Raw genomic sequence first — 23524 nt, forward strand, 5'->3', positions numbered from 1 at the left:
ATACCAGATTACCAAGCAACCAAAATGATTAATGGTTGTATTGCGTGATTCAAAAATATTACAAAAATTATTAAATTTTAGAAAAGTGAATTATAAACACATTTCGTAGGCTATTTCATGAGATGAAAATGCAACACAATGAATTTGTTTAAAAAATATATTAAGGAAATGGAATATAAAATATTATATAAATCAAAAAAAGAGAAAAATAATCTAATTTAATAAATACTTTTAAAATCATCTATTTTAATAAATAAAATTTCCTTCACACCCATTTAAGTAAAAAACTCTTTTTTTTTCAACATTCTAAAAGTAGTGGGTGTCACGTAGACAATACTTTTGTATTATATACAAATTATGAAATTATTTTCTTTTAAAAGGATTTTCAATCTACTAAAAAAGGATCATACCCAATTAAATATGGAAATCTTGATAGGAAACATAAGAGTTTGATACACGAGTATAGGTATATACGTCACTCTTAATCGCACAACTCATGATTAATTACGTGAAATTGTTCTAGCATCATTATATCAATGTAACACACTAAACAATAGTTGTTTTTTGTGTTTTTCTAGTTAACTTTATATTTTAAGTATGCAAGCTTGTTTTTTTGTGTATTTCTAGTCAACTTTATATTTTAAATATGCAAGCTATCATTTTACGTTCATGTATGAGACTGAAATTATCAATATCCGTTTATTATCAAGCATATCATGAAAAGCTACTTTGTTTTGTATCATTTGTCCATAGGGGGCTTGGGACCTTTACATATGATATTAGGCTATGTGTAGTGGAAGAACTACAAACTAGGCGAATTAAGACACATGGCGTCCAGTCAGTAAATAGTAGTAATTTGTTTTTGGAATGTAATGGTGTTGTATCATCTCCGGTGCCACGTCACCATTTTTTATTACTTTCTTTTAATAATTAAACTAAACAAATAAAAACCCATTAAATTAAAAAATTAAATAAAAATACATTAAAATTAAAAAAAACATTAAAAAAATACATAACAAAAAAAAACTAATATCCATAATATTCGTGCATTTTTTCAACTCGTCGTCGTTGCAATAATGCGGCATTTTCGTGTAATCTGTCCCTTACGAGTGATTCGTAGTCTTCTTTCATTTGTTTTAGTTGAAGCGTCCGGGCTACCATTCCCTGATATTCGGTGGTTGCTTTCATGTCGCTTCCCATACTCACGACATGTGTTTCGAAACGATCGAACAACTCGTTTAGATGTTCGGTTTCTTCACTGGTCGTGGGGTTGAATCGTGACGACGACGAACCCTCACCTTTATTTGTATTATTTTTTCTTGCTTTGCCGCCGGGTCGAGCCAACTCAGGTACTTGGTCGTCTTCGTCGTCTAAATTAATCGCGTCATGTTCGTCAACGAGGTTAAAGTTACAAGCATCTGAGAGTGTGTTAGGTGTGCTCGGATTTGTCGAGGACGATGTCCTCGACTTTTTTGAAGGCCGGGATGGTGAGTCGGCTCGTTGAGCGACCGGAAACAACAATCCAAGCCCTTGCGAGAATAAAGTTATATAAATAGTTAATATTAAGGTGAGTATGGGATCCTCCGAAATTTACCGACGTCTGGATCCTTCGAAACAACGATCCAAGCCCCAATAGCTACTTCCCCCATCCTCAGTCCATTGCTTGTATGGATCACGTTGCGCCGTCGGCTCACCCGGTTTTTTTTTTTTGTGTGTTTACGGCCACACTGTTGGCTAGAACTGGAGGCCCGTGCCGTCTAGGTCTTCGACACCGTTTCCGGGTCCAGTTGTGTAGAATCGAACGCCAGCATGAGGTTTTGGGGCATGAGGTAGTTGGCATACATGTTTAGGTTCGAGTCGGCAAAACCAAACGGAAAATTTTGGTCGGTTGGTTTTGGGTGTTCGGGTTCCATTGCATGTTTACGTTCGGTTGGTTTTGCGAACCATGGAGTTGACCGAAAGGAGGGAATGGGTGTTTACGTTGTGTCAACTTGTTTTTAAGATTCATTTTTGTTGAATTTTTGAAGAATTTTGTTATGTGTATGTATGAAGTGGATATGGGTTTGGAGAATAAGGGTATTGTCGAAGCACGAAACGAATCTAACCTGATCCAAGGCGATGCTTCCACGGATTTTTGAGATGAACGAACCACGTCTTGATCTTCTTCATCCTCGGCCGCGCCTGAGACCTGCAATGCTGTGAGACCTGCGATGGCTTTTCTGGGGATGTGGAGGCGACTGCTAAGATATCCTGAGGATTTCTTGTTCACAGACACAAAAAGTTGTGGTGGCTCTTACTGAGCATGACCCCATGATAAGGAGGTGGAGACCTCCTTATGTAGAGTCACATGGCCACCATCATGGTACCCTAATGGGCCTAGCCCAGTTAGGGTTACCTCCACAAAACCCCCTCGGCCCAAAAACAAATGTATTAGCCCATATAATAAAATAAGCCAAACATAATAGATTTAGGGTCGTAGAACCGGGTTTTAGTACCATACCCCTACAAGACCCCCCAAGTCCAGTGTTGCTCCTGGGCGCGCAAGCGTCTAGGTGGAGCGCTGGACTTTATAAGGTGTGAGGCGATTTTTTCCCTTTTCTTTGGCCTTGTCTTATTGTCTGAGTTTTGAGATGTTTTCTTCATGATGGTGACATGTTGTAATAAAAGCGAGTTATAATAATAATGGAGCTGGCGCGAGAAGCGACTTACGAGCTAAAATAATAAGAATGCCTGCGCGCGAGAGGCGTCTTACGAGCCTAATAATAAAGCCTGCGCGCGAGAGGCGTCTTATGAGCTTTGAGAATAATAATTGAGCTGGCGCGTGAGGCGACTTACGAGCTGTAATAATAAAGAAGCTGGCGCGCGAGGCGACTTACGAGCTTGTAGAATAATGAAGCTAGCGCGTGAGGCGGCTCACGAGCTGTAAAATAATAAAGAAGCTGGCGCGCGAGGCGGCTTACGAGCTTGTAGAATAATGAAGCTGGCGCGTGAGGCGGCTTACGAGCTTGTAGAATAATGAAGCTGGCGCGTGAGGCGGCTTACAAGCTGTAAAATAATAAAGAAGCTGGCGCGCGAGGCGACTTACGAGCTTGTAGAATAATGAAGCTGGCGCGTGAGGCGGCTTACGAGCTCGTAGAATGATGAAGCTGGCGCGTGAGGCGGCTTACGAGCTTGTAGAATAATGAAGCTGGCGCGTGAGGCGGCTTACAAGCTGTAAAATAATAAAGAAGCTGGCGCGCGAGGCGACTTACGAGCTTGTAGAATAATGAAGCTGGCGCGTGAGGCGGCTTACGAGCTTGTAGAATAATGAAGCTGGCGCGTGAGGCGGCTTACGAGCTTGTAGAATGATGAAGCTGGCGTGTGAGGCGGCTTACGAGCTTGTAGAATGATGAAGCTGGCGCGTGAGGCGGCTTACGAGCTTGTAGAATAATGAAGCTGGCGCGTGAGGCGGCTTACAAGCTGTAAAATAATAAAGAAGCTGGCGCGCGAGGCGACTTACGAGCTTGTAGAATAATGAAGCTGGCGCGTGAGGCGGCTTACAAGCTGTAAAATAATAAAGAAGCTGGCGCGCGAGGCGACTTACGAGCTTGTAGAATAATGAAGCTGGCGCGCAAGGCGGCTTACAAGCTGTAAAATAATAAAGAAGCTGGCGCGCGAGGCGACTTACGAGCTTGTAGAATAATGAAGCTGGCGCGCAAGGCGACTTACGAGCTATAATAATAGAGCCTGCGCGAGTGCTTACGAGCTAAGAATAATAAAGCCTGCGCGCGAGAGGCGTCTTACGAGCTTTGAGAATAATAATGCCTGCGCGCGAGGCGCCTTATGAGCTGTGAATAATAAAGCCAGCGCGTGAGGCGACTTACGGGCTGTAAGAATAACAGCTTGCGCGCGAGGCGTCTTATGAGCTGTGTGAATAATAAAGCCTGCGCGTGAGGCGACTTACGGGCTGTAAGAATAACAGCTTGCGCGGGAGGCGTCTTATGAGCTGTGTGAATAATAAAGCCAGCGCATGAGGCGACTTACGGGCTGTAAGAATAACAGCTTGCGCGCGAGGCGTCTTATGAGCTGTGTGAATAATAAAGCCAGCGCGTGAGGCGACTTACGGGCTGTAAGAATAACAGCTTGCGCGCGAGGCGTCTTATGAGCTGTGTGAATAATAAAGCCTGCGCGTGAGGCGGCTTACGGGCTGTAAGAATAATGACAGCTTGCGCGCGAGGCGTCTTATGAGCTGTGTGAATAATAAAGCCAGCGCGTGAGGCGACTTACGGGCTGCTTTATGTCACGCGCCCCGTGCAGATGTTGCATGCACGTGCGCGTAGACTTTGGTTTTGTGTTATGCGCCACGCGCAGATGTTGCGTGCGCGTGCGTGTAGATTGTGACATGTGCGAGCATGTGATGCGTAAGCATGTGTAATATGCGTGAGCATATGTGATGCATGAACACATGGTGAGGATTCCCAACCCCTAAGTTTGGCGTGTAGCCATATGGGATCTTAGGAGGATTCCCAACCTTGCAGTTTGGCATGTGTAATATGCGTGAGCATATGTGATGCGTGAACACATGGTATGAGGATTCCCAACCCCTAAGTTTGGCGTGTAGCCATATGGGATCTTAGGAGGATTCCCAACCTTGAAGTTTGGCGCGTAGCCATATGGGATATTAGGAGGATTCCCAACCTTGAAGTTTGGCACGTAGCCATATGGGATATTAGGAGGATTCCCAACCTTGAAGTTTGGCGCGTAGCCATATGAGATATTAGGAGGATTCCCAACCTTGAAGTTTGGCGCGTAGCCATATGGGATATTAGGAGGATTCCCAACCTTGAAGTTTGGCGCGTAGCCATATGGGATATTAGGAGGATTCCCAACCTTGGCGCGTAGCCATATGGGATATTAGGAGGATTCCCAACCTTGACGCGTAGCCATATGGGATATTAGGAGGATTCCCATCCTTGGCGCGTAGCCATATGGGATATTAGGAGGATTCCCAACCTTGAAGTTTGGCGCGTAGCCGTATGGGATATTAGGAGGATTCCCAACCTTGGCGCGTAGCCATATGGGATATTAGGAGGATTCCCAACCTTGACGTTTGGCGCGTAGCCATATGGGATATTAGGAGGATTCCCAACCTTGGCGCGTAGCCATATGGGATATTAGGAGGATTCCCAACCTTGGCGCGTAACCTGATGCGCGCATGCACGGCGATAGAGTGGTGACTCGCAAGTGCGTGTGCATGGCGGAGGTCTCTTGCGCAAAACCCAGATGGTGGTTTCCGCGGCGGCACATGCACGGCTGCGGAGTGAGAACCCCCGGGCGTGCGTACATGGCGGCGGAAGTCTAGTAACTTCTGGATCTGCAATTTAAGAGTCAGATCTGCAACTTTAGACCTAAAATCCAGGTCTGTAATCTAGACCTAGATCTGTAAATCAGATCTGGACAGATCTGAAGATTCGGAGCAGATTTAAAACCATCACAGATTCGGAGATCCTGAATCACAGATTCACAGATTTGGAGATCTGATCATTCGAATCACGGATTTTCCTTCTTGCCAAGATCTGGAAGCCTCTTTTTAGATCTATGGATCTTTTTGAGCTTTAAATAGAACAAGCTTTGAAGCCTTTTTCTGTAAACTTCCAGATCTGCGTTTTTCTTGGGAGAGATCTGACAGCCGAGATGAAGATCGAAGGGCAGTTCGTTGCCGTCCCACGGATGGCGCCAATGTCGAAGCACGAAACGAATCTAACCTGATCCAAGGCGATGCTTCCACGGATTTTTGAGATGAACGAACCACGTCTTGATCTTCTTCATCCTCGGCTGCGCCTGAGACCTGCAATGCTGTGAGACCTGCGATGGCTTTTCTGGGGATGTGGAGGCGACTGCTAAGATATCCTGAGGATTTCTTGTTCACAGACACAAAAAGTGGTGGTGGCTCTTACTGAGCATGACCCCATGATAAGGAGGTGGAGACCTCCTTATATAGAGTCTCATGGCCACCATCATGGTACCCTAATGGGCCTAGCCCAGTTAGGGTTACCTCCACAAAACCCCCTCGGCCCAAAAACAAATGTATTAGCCCATATAATAAAATAAGCCAAACATAATAGATTTAGGGTCGTAGAACCGGGTTTTAGTACCATACCCCTACAGGTATATGTATATATATTGTTTAAATTAATTTGTTTTTTTTAAATTTGACCATTCCAACGGTCAAATTATTAATTTATCATTATTTTTCTCAATCAAACGGCGACAAAAGGTTCTCCCCTATCGCCCCATATCTCGCCCCGGGGGGGGGGGGGGGGGGCGCTCGCCCTCGTCGCCCAAAAATTTGCTGGAGAAGGTCGCCCACTACGGGGTGGCCTTATGTCTCAGCATAAGTAGTCGCTGTTTTCCGCATTGGATGTCACTAGACATGGTTTTGGCCTAAATGTATTTTGCATTGTAATTGGATTTTCATTCGATAGTTAGAAAATTATAATAACGATTGGATTATCCATCTAGGACTAAGATATTTCATATGGCTTGTACCGAAAGTGATCTCTTTGAGGTCATCTATAGTTGTTTGCACACAAGTTTTTGTTCTTATTTTGTAATATTGAACCATGTCATAGAGTTTTAGTACAAAAAATATCATTGAATCATTAAAATAGTTCATCACAAAATATCTTGTCATGTTACGATAGTAATTAATCTTTTTAAATTGTATAAATTCTGTTTGACTTTTAGGTTAGCAATAATTTTAACTTGGTCAAAGTTATCATGTAATCCAGATTGAATAAGAGTTTTGGAATCATTAATATTGTCAACGAGAGTTTGTAGTTGAGTGGTAAGGAAGATATTTGTTGTTTCGTGTAATCAGTGGCGGAACTTGAACATTCAACTCGGGGGGCCGAAAGTTGAACTTTTAAAATCGTTAAAAAAATATACCATTATATATCTATGCAAAACATAACTCATTATATTTAAAAATAAAAAGTAATTGTTTTTATAAAAAGTAATTAGAAAACTTCACATTTGTAATAGGTGTACTCTAGTCTAAACTCTACATGTAGGCTTGTAGCCTGTTATCTCATAAAAAGATGGACAAAAATATAATAACATATAACATATTATATATGCACATGTAAAGTTTACTTTTCAACCCTTCTTCTTCTTCTTCATGATTTGCAGGCGGTTGTTGGAAAAAAGCATACACTGAATGAATGCCGATCGATGCTTCTAACCAGAAAAACCGGAGGGGCCGGCACCCCTCCCTACCCCTATTATGTTCCGCCCATGTGTGTGACTAAGGTTTGATTTCTAATTTTCTATCCCTAATATTTAGTTGCAGCGGCACGAGGTGATGATGGAAGACTAGTTGGATTCTTGTACTGAACTGTCATGCCTTTGGGCATGTGTTCACGGGCGTCGGCTTTAGACGAGAGTTTTCTCTGAATCAAAAAACAAGTGTATCCTAATGTGATAAATTTAGCCAGTAACACGTTTAAAGAGTTTAATGAACATTAAAAAAAAATCATGAACATTCATTATTCAATAACGAAAAGAACTACAAAAGTAGCCATTATTTTCAATAATAATACTCTAAAAAGATCCATGTGACGAGCACCAACCTATAACCCCACTAGCCAACTCACAAACAAACCACCCTTTAACCAATATCCACATTAGACCTAATCAACTTAAGGATAGGGGTGCTAATTTATAACACGGACATGTTAACATGACCGGATACATGTTTGAGTTTGAGCTTAATAGGTTTCGTGTCTTAAATATGTCGACATGATTAAAACATGTCAAAATTCGTTGTATAAACAGGTTAAAAACCTGTTAACCTGTTGGACACATGTTTGAGTTTGAGCTTAATAGGTTTCGTGTCTTAAACATGTCGACATGATTAAAACATGTCAAAATTCGTTGTATAAACAGGTTAAAAACCTGTTAACCTGTTAGTAACTTGTTTAAATTAAAAAAAATGTATAAATATTCATTCCTAAAGTCTTAAACCGATATAAAAATATGTATACAACATCTCACTCATGATCATTATAACCCACTATTATATTTTAATGGATGTTATGATTTGCTTCTATGGTTTTTGTTTTAAGTATGTTATGCTTTGTGATTTTTTGTTTATATATGTTAAGGATTGTGATATTTTGTTTCAAATATGTTATAAATTATATATTAATTAAGACTTTCATGCTTGTTTTGAAAAAAAATTGTTTCATTAAATATATATTATTTATTGTAGGTTTAAACATGTCCCTTAACAAGTCTTAATATGTTAACATGTTACTAAACAAGTTTGTGGTTGTGTTTAGAAAAAAAACGACACGATTAGTTATCGTATCGTGCTCGTGTTAGTACAACAAGTCATCGTGTCTTATCGTGGTCTGACATGTTATGACAGCCTAAACGAATCGTATTGAATCATCTCATTCTCATCGGTCCATTCGATCCAAGTCACCGACCCCATTGCATCACTCGCATCCATTCACACACGGTGTTTAACACGCGTTGCCTGCTGACCATTTGACCATTGCGTCGTCCAGTCCGAACCTATCCGGTTTGGGATCCGAATACCTTCCCTATAAATACCACATATATTTGCACTCTCTTTCCATAACCTTCCGGATCCTATCTATCTGTTTGCAGATATTTTATCTCCATTTCTCAAAAGGTATAATTCATTGCTATTGTTTCTGTTTCACTCGAATTAAATGCTTCATATACGATCCGTTGAATTGATGCGGATTCAAGTCTCTTCAATTTTGCCCTAATTTCTTGTGTTTGATTTCAAATGGACTCGATCTTCGTAATAATCGATGAATTAGGGTTTGAGATTTTGATAACTTTACTGAATTTGAGATTTAATCCGATTGTTTTCCTTAACTTCGCCGTATATGAATCTAGTTTCACTTCATAATGACATAATGGATAATGCTGCATTTGAAATTCATTAATAAATGTTTTAGACTAATCCGATGACTAATTTGACTGTCAAAGTCACCGGACTCGATTCCAACGATATTCTGCTTGAGATTAAGCTTAGTAACACGTTTTGATCATCTATTCGGTCTTTGTTGGCTCTGTTATGTATTTTTCATTGTTTTTAGAACGAATATACACAACCTAATTCTTATTACTCGTTTATAAGTTGAATTGAAAAATGATCCACGAATGCATTTGCTGATCGGAAACACAGTTTGCGTAAATGTTACTTTATCCTTGTTAGTTGTTACTGGTACTTATAGTGTATAATCTTGTTGATTTAAGGACTCCATTAATTATAATTTATAACTAACTACTTATTAATTAGCAGGCGACTTTCTATAACTGAAATCGTTGTAATGGCGTTGGTTTCGCAAAGGTCAACTCTCAATCCAGATGCCCCATTGTTCATCCCGGCATCTGTTCGCCAAGTAGAGGATTTCTCCCCGGAATGGTGGCAGCTGGTGAAGACCTCCACTTGGTTTCATGACTACTGGATGAGTCAGCAGCAGGGTGAATATGGTTTGTTCGGAAATGTAGATGACAACTCTGACATTGATGATATGTTGCCGGATTCCATTGACACTGATGAAGAGCTCTTAGCAATGGAAACACAATATGAGCAGTTCTTGATTTCATCTGAAATGGAAACAGTGAACGCGTTTGCGATACCTGCTTATGACCAAATGACATCAGATGGTAAGTTAATGACATACAAATGTAATAATAATAATGATAATAATGTCATTTTTGGACTCTTCTGACATGTGTTATGGTTGCTTTTATAGGTTTGGAAGCAGAAGCTGAACATAGTTAGGAGTTTGTGCTCGTGAAAATCGATCCGGCTGAATGTAATTAGTTTCACAGGTTTCTCTGGTCTTGGTTTGCTTCAAGTATGTACAAAAAAATGTGTCTATGTTAGTTTCTGTATAAGCTTTCTTTGTGTTTTAGGCAACAGGCTAGTTCATACCTGTCTGCACTTTTGTTTAGCCTAGGAAACTAAATGAAAAAAAAAAGGTGATTCAGGAAAGTGTATTGTGAAAAAAAAATTCAGTTCCAGTTTCAGGTCAACAATTTTAATTTTAAAACAAACACATACTGTGAAACTCTTATCAATGCATTATATTAGATAAAACTCTCAACAGTTGCTTCCGTGAGAAAGAGTTCTTAAAATCCATAATGACATAATACATGAAACATCTTAAAACACCTTACAAATACAGGTAAGATAGAGATTTGATATACCCTGAAGTTGCTCGAACAAAGGTAGAGATTTGATATACCATGAAATAGATCAAATTGACAAATTCACACCAATTATACATTTATACCACTTAAAAAATTTTACAAATACATAATCTTCAACTTCTCTTCCATCCATCACCTCAACAATGTTGGTGAATGATTAAAACCATACTCTCCTTCTCCACTCCCTCACGTTGTCACGCCTCAACTACGATATTGTCACACCTCAACTACAATACATTGAATACACACAAAACATATTAGGAAAGTTAATATCCGTATTTCTCTCTCACAACTTTATCAAACCAACTACCACCATTTCAATCACTCGAAATTCAGTTTGGCGCAACACCTTGCAAATTGTTTACACCAACGCACTGATAAAAGAAAAATAAAAAGAACGGGACTCTAGTAGCCTTTCCTCATAAACGTACTAACCTCAGCTATAATGTCACCTTATATATGTCAGTTGATGAAAAAAAGTTAAAACACATGCAACTTTTAGAGCATGCCTAACATGGGAGTTTGTCAGCATCCGTGGATGAGAGAGGCAAGAGACGAGAGAAGGGATGGACAGAAAAAGAAAGTGATAGGAGAGGGGAGAGAAAAGAAAGAGATACACTTCTTAATGAGAAAGAAGAAAATGTTAGAAAGACATAACAATGACAGACTGACGTGGAAGAGAGAGGGTGACACATATATTTCCGTCATATATGTATAACCTAAAGAAAAACATTTCATTAGAATACCATGTATCTTGCAAATGGTCCCAAATTTACAAATTTTTCTACTCACTTTCCAATTCAAAAAAACTCAAAATGAATTTTAATCCCTTGAAATTCCCTCATTTTCCCGCCTATATAAATGTTGAATTTACCAACCAAACCGATCTCAAGTCAATTTTCAGAAACACGTCAATGGCTCGAAAGAAACCCGCGTCTTCTTCGCCAATCGCAATATCAAACTCCTCATTTCCCTACAGAACCCTATAATTAATTAGCTTACATGTAATGGTTTTTTTTTTTATATATATTTTGTCAGGAAACTGTGAGGTGGTTGTGGAAGCAAACAACTTCAAAACTGAATCCAATCAAAACAGTCTTCAAATATCTCTCTCCAGAAACTCCAAAATCGTAATATCTGGTAATTTTATGATTAATTTAAACAAATTGATTTATTAATACTTTGATTTTGAGTAATCGCTTTAGTTGATGATATTTATTGTTTGTGGCAGTTGTGAAGGATGCAAATGGTAAAGAATGTAATGATGATCTCCAAAAATTTAGTTTGGTTGAAAATGGTAATTTCTTTTATATAACTTGTTTATTTATACTTTTATAGCTCCGTCCTCGTGTGGATATTGCAGTAGTTGGCTAGAAATAGGTTTAACAGAACTATGAAAGCACTTCAGAGTTAACTAATGAACTAGCTGTATCTTATAGTATTGGCTTGTTTTGAGCTTTTTATCGATCTGAGCACGAGCGGCTCGGCTCGTTTACAAATATGTTGCATAAAATGGAACATTTGTGAACATTTAGTTTCATCAAGGTGTGCAAATACGTTACTCACACGTATTGATTGGGGCTTACATCTGCAGGGTATTACTTTGTGCTTGTTAACCCTAAGGATTCTGACGCTCAATCAAAGTCTCTAACTCAGGTAGCTCATCTCTTTCTCTCTATACACACGTTCACGTATATGCATAAGCAGTCTGTTATGTGTATCGTTTGTTAGTTCATTTAATAGTGTAACATTTATACGATAAAACACATGAAAGCCTTAACACAAAGAATCGAACAATAACTTCTTATACTTTATTGAACCAACATTAAAAAATGGATTTAGATAATAAATACAAGGTCTAGATGCATGTGATATGTATATTTTCTGCACTGTATTATCTTATGTGGTTGCTCATGTTTGTAGGAAATATTAGCCTTATATGTGAAAGAACTACCTTCAATGAACTATGCTGCAAATACTGGAAAGAAGTCAATGTTCCTTGAAAGATGTGTATCCAATGGGTAAACTTATTTGCTTCCATGTAGATGTTAATTTATAAGAGTTGATACCAAGTTTTCTTTTAGTAATAATAAATCATTTTATGTGCAGGAAATATTGCACACTGGTTTTAAAATCCAAGTCTGAGAACGGTCCTGGAGAGGTGAATATGTTTTTCTAACGTCTGCCTGTTTCTTCTGTGCTTCTTAACTGCATTAGCAGTATCAAAATATTTTTTATTGTTTTTTTTTAATTCTCAATTTCTATCTGCAGGTTATTGCCGCAATGAGTTTTCAGATAATCCCAGCTGATACTCGATTTGCTGAGATTCCACTTGCAGCTGTCAATTCTGTTTACCAACATAAAGTCTTGTATTATTACATTATATGAACTTACTTTTGTAAATACACAAGTTGTCATTTGAATATGTTAACTGAAATAACCACAGTCTACAAAACTTAACATGTTTAGAAACTTACAGGGTATTGGCCAGCTCACATATTTGGAAATGCGGAAAAGACTGCAGAGTGTTGGTGTACACTCTATATTTTGCTGGGCTGATTTGGAATCTGAAGCATTTTGGGTCAAACAGGTTACAAACTTATACCTTCTGTATCTGGTTTCTTTTATCGTTAGTTAATTAACAAAGTGTCTATATTGTTAGCTGACTCAGTGTCTCTATGACAGGGGTTTGTATCAGTTGGGAAAGTAGACAATAAGGGTAAAGCTAGAAAGTTACCAATTAAAGCAGATATTAGGAAAGCATTATGCTTTCCTGGCGGTTCAACCCTCATGATTGCTCATTTAAATAAGGAAGATTTAGATAACTTTGCAAATAATTTACACCTGCCTTCTCTCTTTAAGGCTGGAGCTAAAAAAGTACTGAAAAATACCTCATTGGCAGAAAGTGAGTATTTTATATTTGTAATAAACTGATATTTGTATGCGCAAATTTACACAGTTATATTCTTGTAATAGGTTTGCAGGACCCAATTTGTATATACAGTCTGGAAGGCATGAATACAGGAAACAGTGTAGATGAGATGAGAATGAAAATCTGTGATGCAAAACATTGTTCATGTTCTTCATCAGGTGCAAAGAAGAGGACATGGGAGGCCTCTCATACCTCACTAAACTCAAAGAAAGTTAAGGGCAGTCATCTGATTGTTTGTCAGTCAGATAGTGGATGCGTTTCAAGAAATAATAAAAGTACTGATTGTTGTATGGATGTTAGCCCCGTAACTGTTTCTGGGGATAAAGATTTGTCAGATTTTACACCGACACTTGGCGGTCCTTTGAGCATGGACGATTTAAAAAAATCAAACTGCTATAAAATCATGTTGATGAACATTGTGGATGATGCTAAAAAATCAAATCTGACAAAGGTAATATGGTTTCATGATTTCATATTCTCTTTCTTCAATGTTAATGCTGATGTGGATGTTGTTATTGATGATAGATAATCGAGGATCTTGGTGGCTCGGTTACGTCTGATGGAAGAGTTAGCACACATGTAATAACCGGAAAAGTCAGAAAGACGTTAAATTTTTGTACTGCTCTCTGTTCAGGGTTAGTTATAACGTATAAGTTGTTAATAGAATATTGAATATTGTCACACTATCAAGTTATTAAACCTGTGTTTTGTACACGATCCACTGCAGAGCTTGGGTTATATCATCTGCTTGGTTAAAAGAAAGCTGCAGAGAAGGTCGATTTGTAGGTGAGTCATGAGGCTTTTGGCGTTTTTATATTCTTTTAAAATATGTTACAACTTCTGGTCTCTTAATGTATGCAGATGAAATGCCTTATATTTTAAAAGATGAGGAGTATGAGTCAAAGTACAGGGTTGACTTAAAAAGTACAGTACTTAGAGCAAGAGGCAATAATGGAGGTTTTCTTAAAGGTTATCAAGTATGTCTTGCAGCTCATGTGCAGCCTCCCATTAATACTCTTTCAGCCATTGTAAAGTCTGCTGGTGGAAATGTAGGTTCTCTTCTGATTATATAAATATTTTAAGAAAAAAGTCAACATGGTCAAATGCTACCTTAATATATGATTTGAGAAACTTAGATGGTTTTAAAAAAATGTTGGTCATCTTTTTAAGCAATTAGTTTGGTACCTAAATGGATTCATTATTGTTAGTTACTGTGACGTATTTTTAATGGTTTAAATTTTGTACAAGTTCAGGTGATTAGGAAACTCGAGAAAGTAAAGGATTCAGCAAGAATCATATATGTGGCAAGTGAAGACAACATGGAAGAAGCATTGTTAGCAATAAAGAATGGGATACCAACATTTAGTAATGAATGGTTCATGAACTGTGTCATGAAACAAGATCTAGACTTGGATGCTGCTCAGTTTGCTGAATCCTTGTAACTTTTTATTTATAATTGTGAGAATTGTCAAATGAAATCTCACGGGCCTATCAATACCCTGTTAATTAATGGTACTAGGTAAAATGGAACGTGTATAGGGATGTTTGTTTCTTGCTAGTATGCATATTGGAATCTTGATTTAATGCCACTTTGCCACTGGATTTCTATGTTCTTGAATTTTGTTTTTACTTTATTTATTTAAAGATAAAAGATATCGATTATTATAGTATATGTTTGATTATCATCCAATTATTAGAACAAAGAGATGGTGGTTGTAAGATAGAAAGAGAAAAGGCAAATGTTACAAACTGGTGGGGACTAAGGTGAGTCACACACTCACGAAACCATAAATTGATGAATAGCGTTTATTGTAAATGCATATTGATTGTGTGTGTATGAAATGTTGGTTTTTAATATATGTATATAAAATATTGAGGTGTTACATGGAATGCAGTTTAGATATTTTGATAGCGTGTCATAAGTTCATCAATGTTTATAACTAATTTTTTGAAAGTAAATATTTATGACGATTGGTTTGATAACGTGTCATAAGAAGTTCATCGATGTGTATACTCTTTACTAAAAAAAACACTTTTCTGAACACTGAATTATATTCTTTACCAAAAAAAACTACATATTTTGTTACTTTGGTCTTAATTTTTGCAGTGAATAAAAAATGAATTATTTTTAGAAGGGATACTGTACATCCGCGAGAAAGAAAATAACAAATATCTGAGAGTAGCATGTTAGCAATTGTCAGAAATAATGAAAGAAAAGAAATAGTAATAGATTAATAATTAATCTCGGTGGTGGTAAATTATCCGAACCCAAATACAAAACCCACAGTCGCACCGCAACAAACAAAAATGGCGGCAGAAACTGCAACTGCTTCACAATTCCAGGGTGGTAATAGATGCTGCTTGGTTGGAATAATAATAATAATAAGAAACACACGGCGGCGGCTGCTACTTCCAGCTTCAGCTTCTTCTCAACGCATGGATAGCAATTCGCACAAACAACTCGGTCTCTACACTCTATCTACTTATCTATATTTTATCTCAGTTTTGAAATTACTCCATATCATATTACTGCTGTTATAATGGAACTGGATAGTGTTAGGCATCCAAATTCATTCGATAGTATTCATTTACAAATTTTCATCTTGTTATGTTACCTAATTATATTATATAGATAGTTTCAGTAGGACTGCCAAACGGCTCGGTTCGGGTCAGAATGGGTCGATTCAAAAAATGGTTAATTTGGTTCGGGTTTGAACGTGGTTTTCGGTCAAAAACAGGTTGGTTTAAAAATGTTTTTCCTTTTATAATTAAATTACTGTGCATTTCAATTTCAGTTTTGCTTTTGGTTTTCGGCACCAAATTACATGCATTTATTACACGTGTTTAAATGCCAGTTATGCACATTCCAGTTCCGGCTTTGCATGCGGACCTAGTTACACATATTGGGGCCGGGAAACACGCGTCCAGCACCACCTAACGCGCATAAACTGGCCCCGTTACACGTTTAACCCAGCGTTCTACACACCAGCATCAGTTATGTGTGTTTAATACCGATAACCCACTGATAGGAACCGAAAAAGCAAACTTTAATTTATTAAAGAAACTAAGATAGTTGGCCCGATTCGAGAGGGGCTAGTCTCCAATACAAAGAACCAAGGTAAAATCAAAATACATATAATGAACTGAATGAAAAGGTAAAACAAAGTCTGCTATTTATAATATTGATAGACATTCATGACCTCCTGATTTCTTGCTCGCAGATTGATTCTTTCCCCACTTATTATTTTGACCACCATAAGTTGTTCCATCCCATTAAATGTATTGACCACTAATTTTGGGATTGAATGGGTCATCTAGAATATTTCCAAAGATAAAGTTAAGACCCATCTCATGCTCAGCTGGCTTGATCTGCTTATGTTTTCTTGAATAGACTTTTAATGGTATTGTATCATTACTACCCACCGGGTAAAACGCCTTGTACTCAAGGCGAAAAGAGGGGAATTGGGTAGTTAAAAGATCATAGTTCTCCCATTGGACGCCCATTCCATCAAACCAGAAGCTCTAAGACCTGACGACCTGCCTCGTAGACCCAGCGGTGGCCAACCACAGATTGTGGTTGAAGATCAAGCTCCCAATCCCGAGTGAGTGGTATTGGAGCAATGGGAGTAGAAGTAAAAGAACCACGAGCGGGTTTCAACATGGAGACGTGGAAAACAGGGTGAATCCGGGCCTCTGGTGGTAATTCCAACTCATAGGCAACATGTCCCACTCTGCGTGTGACACGGTAGGGTCCAAAAAACCTTGGGGATAACTTTTCAAATCGACGTTTAGCTAAGCTTTTCTGTCGATAAGGTTGAATCTTGAGAAACACAAAGTCACCAACCTGAAAAGACACGTCACGACGTTTTGAATTGGCCTGAGTTTGCATACGATTTTGAGCTTTCTGCAAGTTAGCCCTAATGAGCTTTAACACATCGTCCCTGTCAATTAACTGTTGTTCCAATTCTGCATTTTTGGTTTCCCCCGCAACATACGGGGCTAGTGGGGGAGGTTCGCGACCATAAACAACAAAGAATGGGGTGGTGCCTGTGGAGCTGTGGTAACCGGTATTATAAGAATATTCTGCCCAAGCCAAGTAAGAGCTCCATTTGGTCGGTTGTTCATGGGCGAAACACCGTAGATAGGCTTCCAAACGGCGGTTTAACACCTCAGTTTGCTCATCCGTTTGAGGGTGATACCCGGTGCTGTGTTTAAGTTTGGTGTGAGAGAGACGAAAAAGCTCTTGCCAGAAGTTGCTAAGAAAGATAACATCCCGGTCAGATACAATTGATCGGGGAAAACCATGTAAACGGATAATCTCTCAGCAGAAAACGGTGGCCACCCCTTTGGCAGTAAACGGGTGAGATAAGGGTAAAAAATGGCCATACTTGCTTAAGCGATCCACCACCACGAGTATCGTATCATATCGGTTGGAAGTTGGCAGCCCAACTATAAAATCCATCGATATGTCCTCCCATATTCGGGTTAGTATTGGCAGAGGTTGTAACAATTCGGCTGGGGACAAAGTCTCATACTTTTGTTGCTGACACGTTAGACATTGTTGTACAAAAAGACGCACATCTTGTTTCAACTTAGGCCAATAATATTGGGCAGAAATACGTTTCATGGTTTTTAAAAATCCACTATGACCCGCCATGGGTGTTGCATGAGCCTCATAAAGTATCTTTTGTTTTAACTCATGAACATCAGGTATAAATACCCGATTTTTATAAAACAGCAACTGACTAACCAGTAACCAGGGAGAAATCTGGGCAAGAAGTGGGCTCTGACGCCAGGGGATTTATGATATTAGCTGTATAAGGATCAGACCGCAACCCAGATTGGATGTCTACAATTTCTGGACAATATGGGATAGCCAGAGTAAAAAAAATCACTGGAATGTGGACGGCGGGAAAGAGCATCCCGATTTTCTTTTCCAGCTCGATGGGTGATTGAGAAATCGCATGGCATGAGCTTAAGTAATAACCGCTGCTAATCCATAGTCGTGATTCTCTGTTCCAGCAAGAATTTCAAGGTGTAGTGGTCGGTGCGAATAAAAAAATGGCGACCCAATAAGTAATGACTCCATTTTTGCACTGCCAACACCAAAGCCAACAGTTCACGGTCATATGCTGACTTAAATCGATTTGAGGGGGAAAAACCCTTGCTGAAATATGCCACTGGATGGTCGTCTTGAGACAAAATGGCACCGACACCCTCAGAAGAAGCGTCACATTCTACGGTGAATGCTTTCGTGAAATCTGGCAAACGCAGTACAGGGTGATGGTGAGAGCCTGTTTTAGCTTGTCAAAAGCCTTAGTGGCTTCGTCTGACCAGAGAAACCCATCTTTTTTAGTAAGGGCGGTAAGTGGTCTGGCAATCAACCCATAGTTCCTGACAAATAGCCGATAATACCCAGTTAGGCCTAGAAAGCCGCGAACTTCGAGCACAGTAGACGGTGTGGGCCAGGATTGAACGGCTTGGATTTTTTCGGGTTCAACTTGAACTCCTTCAGAGGTAATCACATGCCCTAAAAATACCACCCTGGATTGCCCGAAGCAACATTTCGATTTCTTGGAAAAAACTGATGAGTTTGTAATAATTCCAGGGCCTGTTCAAGATGAGTAAGGTGTTGTTCCATGTTACTGCTGTAAACTAAAATGTCAAAAAAAAAAACCAAAATGAAACGACGCAAATAGGGGCGAAAAAGGTCATTCATTATAGCCTGAAACGTTGATGGGGCGTTTGTTAGGTTGAAAGGCATAACCTTGAATTCGTAGTGCCCTGAATGGGTTCGAAAGGCTGTTTTTGATATGTCTTGCACATTAACCCGGATCTGGTAATACCCTGAGCGCAAATCAAGTTTAGAAAATACCTTTGCCCCGTACAATTCATCCAACAACTCATCGATGTTCGGAATTGGGTAGTTATCCGCAACAGTGATCTTGTTTAAGGCACGGTAATCCACACACACCCGCCATGAGTCGTCTTTCTTTTTTACCAGTAAGACCGGACTCGAAAAAGGGCTTTGGCTGGGCTGTATGTATGAACCCGGTTGCTAAGAGTTCAGCAACCTGTTTCTCGATTTCAGTTTTTTGGGCATATGGGTATCGGTATGGGTGAATATTTGGTGGGGTGGAGTTTGGAATTAAAGGAATGGAATGAGCGTGGGATCGAAATGGGGGTAAGGTTTGGGGTTCCTCGAAAACACTGGTAAAACGGGTGATAAGAGGTTGAATGAGATCTGAGATAATAGTTTCAGTGGTGGGTTCAATGGCTAAATGTTGGAAGCTGGAAGATTTTTGAGGACCTGATGATATACCTTGTAATTTGTGCTTTTTCCCGTCGGATTGTAAAAATCATAAACATCTCTTTCCAGTTAGCTTGGACAGTATTCAGGGTGGCTAACCACTGAATGCCTAAAACCAAGTCAGCCCCTCCAAGTGAGAAGGGGTAGAAATCCTGCACTATTTTTAGATCATTGACATGCAGTGCCAAGTTCTTGCAGATGTGACCACAACGAATAACGTCACCATTCCCAATCTGGACGCCGAATGGTGCTACGGGTTGGTTTGTGAGTTTTAACTCATTTACCAGCACATCCGAGATAAAATTATGAGTGGACCCCCCATCTATCAAAATAAGAATTTCAGTTGAACCAATCATACCGTGTATCTTCATAGTAGTGGGGTGTGGCTTTCCAAGTATCGCATGAAGGCTGATCTCAGCTGTTTCTTCCTGAACCTCATCAAACATGTCTGTTTCTGTTACAGGCTCTTCACCTATTCCCTCACCAGCTTCAAGGACCTTGAAAGTACCGACTTTACACCGATGACCAGGACTATATTTGTCCCCGCACTTGAAGCATTCTCCTTTTAGGAGTCGGGCCTGTCTTTCAGGATCTGTGAGTCGATAGTTGGGTTTGGAATCAGATTTAGGTGAGTAGGCGGAAGGGGTAACTGGTTTTGAATCAGATTTTAACTGAGAGCTCCAGGTAATTTTCTTATCGGGACGGGAAAGGTTGAGTTTGGATTCAAACTCGAGCCAGGCTCACCGCCTTGCAAACTGTTCGGGGTTTGTGGATTTGAACATCTACCTTTAACTCCTCCTTGAGTCCATTTAAAAAAACCCCAAGCAAACAATGATCGGGCCAATTGGAAACCTGGGCTGAGCGTCGCGCAAACTCTTGTCGGTATTCCTGGACCGGCCCGGTTTGTTTGATGCTACACAAGTATTCATCTGGGTTCTGGAATTCGGGTGGCCCAAAATGCCTCTGCATTTCTCGAACAAGATCTTCCCAGTACACCATTTCTGCTTCAGCCGATAACCAGGAGTAAAGATCCAGGGCGTCACCTTCAAGATGCATCGCTGCTACATCTACTTTTTCTTCATCAAGCGTATTATAGAAGCGGAAGTACTTTTCAGCCTTTAGCACCCAGCCTCTCGGATCATCCCCACTGTAAGTTGGGAATTCAATTTTGTGGTAGGGTCGGCGGTTAAAACGGGACTGGCTGGTGCGCCCATCTTCACGCCGGGATCCACTACTGCTGGATTTCTCTCTCTGGTTTTGTTGACGTTTGAGAGTAGCAATGTCATCCTTCATGGATTCCATAGACTCCAACCTTTCAGCAATCACTGCCAATTGGGCGGCAATTGGATCGGTATTAGCGCCGCCAGCTTCTGATCCTCCCCGAGTCTGCACCATATTCGATTCCCGGCAATGGAACCAAATGATAGGAACCGAAAAAGCAAACTTTAATTTATTAAAGAAACTAAGATAGTTGGCCCGATTCGAGAGGGGCTAGTCTCCAATACAAAGAACCAAGGTAAAATCAAAATACATATAATGAACTGAATGAAAAGGTAAAACAAAGTCTGCTATTTATAATATTGATAGACATTCATGACCTCCTGATTTCTTGCTCGCAGATTGATTCTTTCCCCACTTATTATTTTGACCACCATAAGTTGTTCCATCCCATTAAATGTATTGACCACCAATTTTGGGATTGAATGGGTCATCTAGAATATTTCCAAAGATAAAGTTAAGACCCATCTCATGCTCAGCTGGCTTGATCTGCTTATGTTTTCTTGAATAGACTTTTAATGGTATTGTATCACCCACCCAGAGTTGGTTATGTGGCTTATGCCGGTTATGCATGTGGCGTCGGTTACACATACCAGACTGGGAAACGTGCGTCCAGCGCCACGTAACGTGCGCGTAATCCAGCCCCGGTACGCGTCCAGATGCTGGCTCAAAAGAATTAGGTTAAAAGGCTTCATATCAGGATTGCTAAAAGATATAATATTATGTTAGAAATTTTTAATAATGTTGTGGTTTGTGTAGGTATGTTTTCATTGAGAAAGAAGATAGAAGATTCTGTTAACCGTTCTGAGATGTTGGGTCTAACTGCGTTAGAGTTTGAAGAAGCGCGCCGAATCAAACAAGAAGAAATGGTTCGTGAATATGATTTGTGGGACGACTTAGCCAAGTCTAGTGACATCCTGATCAAGTTAGCCGATAGTGCTAAGGTTGTCGATGCCCTTAAAGACCTTACCTATAAGGTAATATTATTTACATGTAACCTTTAATATCTTTCAACTCCTCATATTTTGTTTAATTGTATTCTGATTTATATAGGTTGAAGAAGCCAAACTTATTACAGAGTTAGCTGAGATGGACATAATAAATTATTCACTTCTTAAGCAAGCGTATACTGCGTCTGTAGATGTGAGCAAGTTTTTGACAAAGTATGAAATGTCCAAACTTCTTAAAGGGAAATATGAATTTGAAGGAGCTTGCATTATAGTTAAAGCGGGATCTGAAGGCATTCAATCCGAGGTTCATAAATCAAATTCTCTGTTTTTTTCATAACCTTTTAGTTGCATACTAGTTTTTATCTAGCTAACTTGTGAAATTGGTTAAACCAGATATGGGCAGAACAACTTGTTGGAATGTACATGAAATGGGCTAAGAAGCAAGGTCTAAAGGGAAGAATAGTTGAGAAAAAGTGTAGGTCAAAAGCCGAAGGTGGTGTCAAATCTGTAATTATCGAGTTTGAACAAAAGTATGCGTATGGTTACTTTTTAGGAGAAAAGGGTACTCATCGAATGATAACATCTCATCCCGAATCCTTATGCGAGGTATGTATTATGCACAAATCACTCGTACATTTGAAGTGAAATCCTTGTATTTTGATACATATTTTTGAATTTTTGTTCTTTGAAAACTTTAGGTTAGTTCAGCTGCGGTTGATATTATTCCTGTGTTTCTGGAAGAAACGCCTGAATTAAATATCGATGAGAAGGATTTGAAGATTAATAACTTCCCGTTATGTGAAAAGGGTCGGGGTCGAAGAGGGTCTGTTGTTCAAATCCAACATATTCCAACTGGCTTGACAGTTCACTCATCAGGTAGAAATCTAAATTATTAAATGCAATAATAACAATAAAACACGTAGGCATTATTGATTAACCGACATGTGTTGTGTTAAAAATGGTGTAGGTGAGAGGAACCAATTTTCAAACAAAATGAAGGCCTTGAATCGGTTGAAGGCAAAACTGCTAGTGATATTAAAAGATGAAGGTGCTTACGATATTAGTAAAATAAAAGAGGATAGTATTATTGACTATTGGCAGCAAGAAACACGAAGGTATGTATTTCGCCCGTACAAGCTTGTTCAAGATGTGAAAACTGGGATTCAATTGGCTGACCCAAATTTCGTTTTGAATGGGAATCTTGACGCGTTTATTAGTGCTCATATAAACAATAGACATGTATGTGAGTTAGGATAAAAGTTGTAAGTGTGTGTGTGTATTTATGATGACCCTTGATGTTTGAAGATATTGATATGTAATTTTTGAGGGTTTTCATTTGTGAAATTTTGATCAACTCATTATATGCTAAATTTCTTGTCTGAAGATATTGGATAGGAACATACTTATGGACTCCGAATCAAATTGACTTAAATGTTTACATATTACAAAGTACAAACATACTTATGGGGCTGTTTGTTTACATCTTAATGAAACCATGCATATGTAAACATCTAATTCATTGTTTGGTTTCAAACAGAAAAACATCTTAATGGTTAAAATTGGGTCTGAATCATTCAGACTTGTTGCTGAATGGGACAGAGGCTCATTCAGATCTGAATGAACCAAACAGGCTGCAAAATAAACATGGGTTAAGTTTTTCTGGTCAAATGAACACTCATGCTACTTATAAATCATTACAGTTAAGCATGCTTTCAACGTGGTTTGGTCTTCTTGTGGTCGGTATCCAAACCCAAAACGAATTCACAGTCACATAATAAAAGTAATAATAATATTGGCTTGCAGAAAAGTTATCAC

General features: G+C 39.2%; 3 protein-coding genes across 3 annotated transcripts; all 3 read left to right on the plus strand.

Annotated features, from left to right (window-relative positions):
- The first annotated feature begins 8562 nt into the window (after window positions 1-8562).
- LOC143630104 (protein EARLY RESPONSIVE TO DEHYDRATION 15-like) lies at window positions 8563-10083 on the plus strand. Its single transcript, XM_077099195.1, has 3 exons — window positions 8563-8680; window positions 9323-9690; window positions 9780-10083. Exons 2-3 carry the CDS (start codon window positions 9351-9353, stop codon window positions 9806-9808), a joined length of 369 nt encoding a protein of 122 aa, XP_076955310.1. The 5' UTR covers window positions 8563-8680; window positions 9323-9350; the 3' UTR covers window positions 9809-10083.
- A 670-nt stretch (window positions 10084-10753) lies between these two features.
- On the plus strand, window positions 10754-14791 carry LOC143630122 (uncharacterized). The gene is made up of 14 exons (XM_077099209.1): window positions 10754-10925; window positions 11278-11379; window positions 11471-11536; window positions 11834-11895; window positions 12163-12260; window positions 12349-12400; window positions 12511-12603; window positions 12719-12829; window positions 12925-13144; window positions 13216-13622; window positions 13697-13806; window positions 13899-13957; window positions 14033-14220; window positions 14425-14791. Exons 1-14 carry the CDS (start codon window positions 10754-10756, stop codon window positions 14611-14613), a joined length of 1929 nt encoding a protein of 642 aa, XP_076955324.1. The 3' UTR covers window positions 14614-14791.
- A 633-nt stretch (window positions 14792-15424) lies between these two features.
- Window positions 15425-23080, plus strand: LOC143630105 (peptide chain release factor PrfB3, chloroplastic-like). The gene is made up of 6 exons (XM_077099196.1): window positions 15425-15635; window positions 21519-21736; window positions 21813-22013; window positions 22103-22315; window positions 22408-22585; window positions 22677-23080. Exons 1-6 carry the CDS (start codon window positions 15479-15481, stop codon window positions 22964-22966), a joined length of 1257 nt encoding a protein of 418 aa, XP_076955311.1. The 5' UTR covers window positions 15425-15478; the 3' UTR covers window positions 22967-23080.
- The last annotated feature ends 444 nt before the right edge of the window (window positions 23081-23524 follow it).

The sequence above is a fragment of the Bidens hawaiensis genome, unplaced genomic scaffold, assembly GCF_021521415.1.
Source record: "Bidens hawaiensis isolate Kalapana, Puna unplaced genomic scaffold, B.hawaiensis_p1.1 tig00005567_1, whole genome shotgun sequence".
NCBI classification, from domain to species: Eukaryota; Viridiplantae; Streptophyta; class Magnoliopsida; order Asterales; family Asteraceae; genus Bidens; species Bidens hawaiensis.

Coding starts and splice junctions, on each gene's coding strand:
- LOC143630104 (XM_077099195.1), top strand. CDS start 9,351: ATGGCGTTGGTTTCGCAAAGGTCAACTCTCAATCCAGATGCCCCATTG. Junction 9,691..9,779: donor TGACCAAATGACATCAGATG/GTAAGTTAATGA, acceptor TTGCTTTTATAG/GTTTGGAAGCAGAAGCTGAA.
- LOC143630122 (XM_077099209.1), top strand. CDS start 10,754: ATGGGAGTTTGTCAGCATCCGTGGATGAGAGAGGCAAGAGACGAGAGA. Junction 10,926..11,277: donor ACTGACGTGGAAGAGAGAGG/GTGACACATATA, acceptor ATATTTTGTCAG/GAAACTGTGAGGTGGTTGTG. Junction 12,604..12,718: donor ATTCTGTTTACCAACATAAA/GTCTTGTATTAT, acceptor AGAAACTTACAG/GGTATTGGCCAGCTCACATA.
- LOC143630105 (XM_077099196.1), top strand. CDS start 15,479: ATGGCGGCAGAAACTGCAACTGCTTCACAATTCCAGGGTGGTAATAGA. Junction 22,014..22,102: donor CTGAAGGCATTCAATCCGAG/GTTCATAAATCA, acceptor TGGTTAAACCAG/ATATGGGCAGAACAACTTGT. Junction 22,586..22,676: donor CTTGACAGTTCACTCATCAG/GTAGAAATCTAA, acceptor AAAATGGTGTAG/GTGAGAGGAACCAATTTTCA.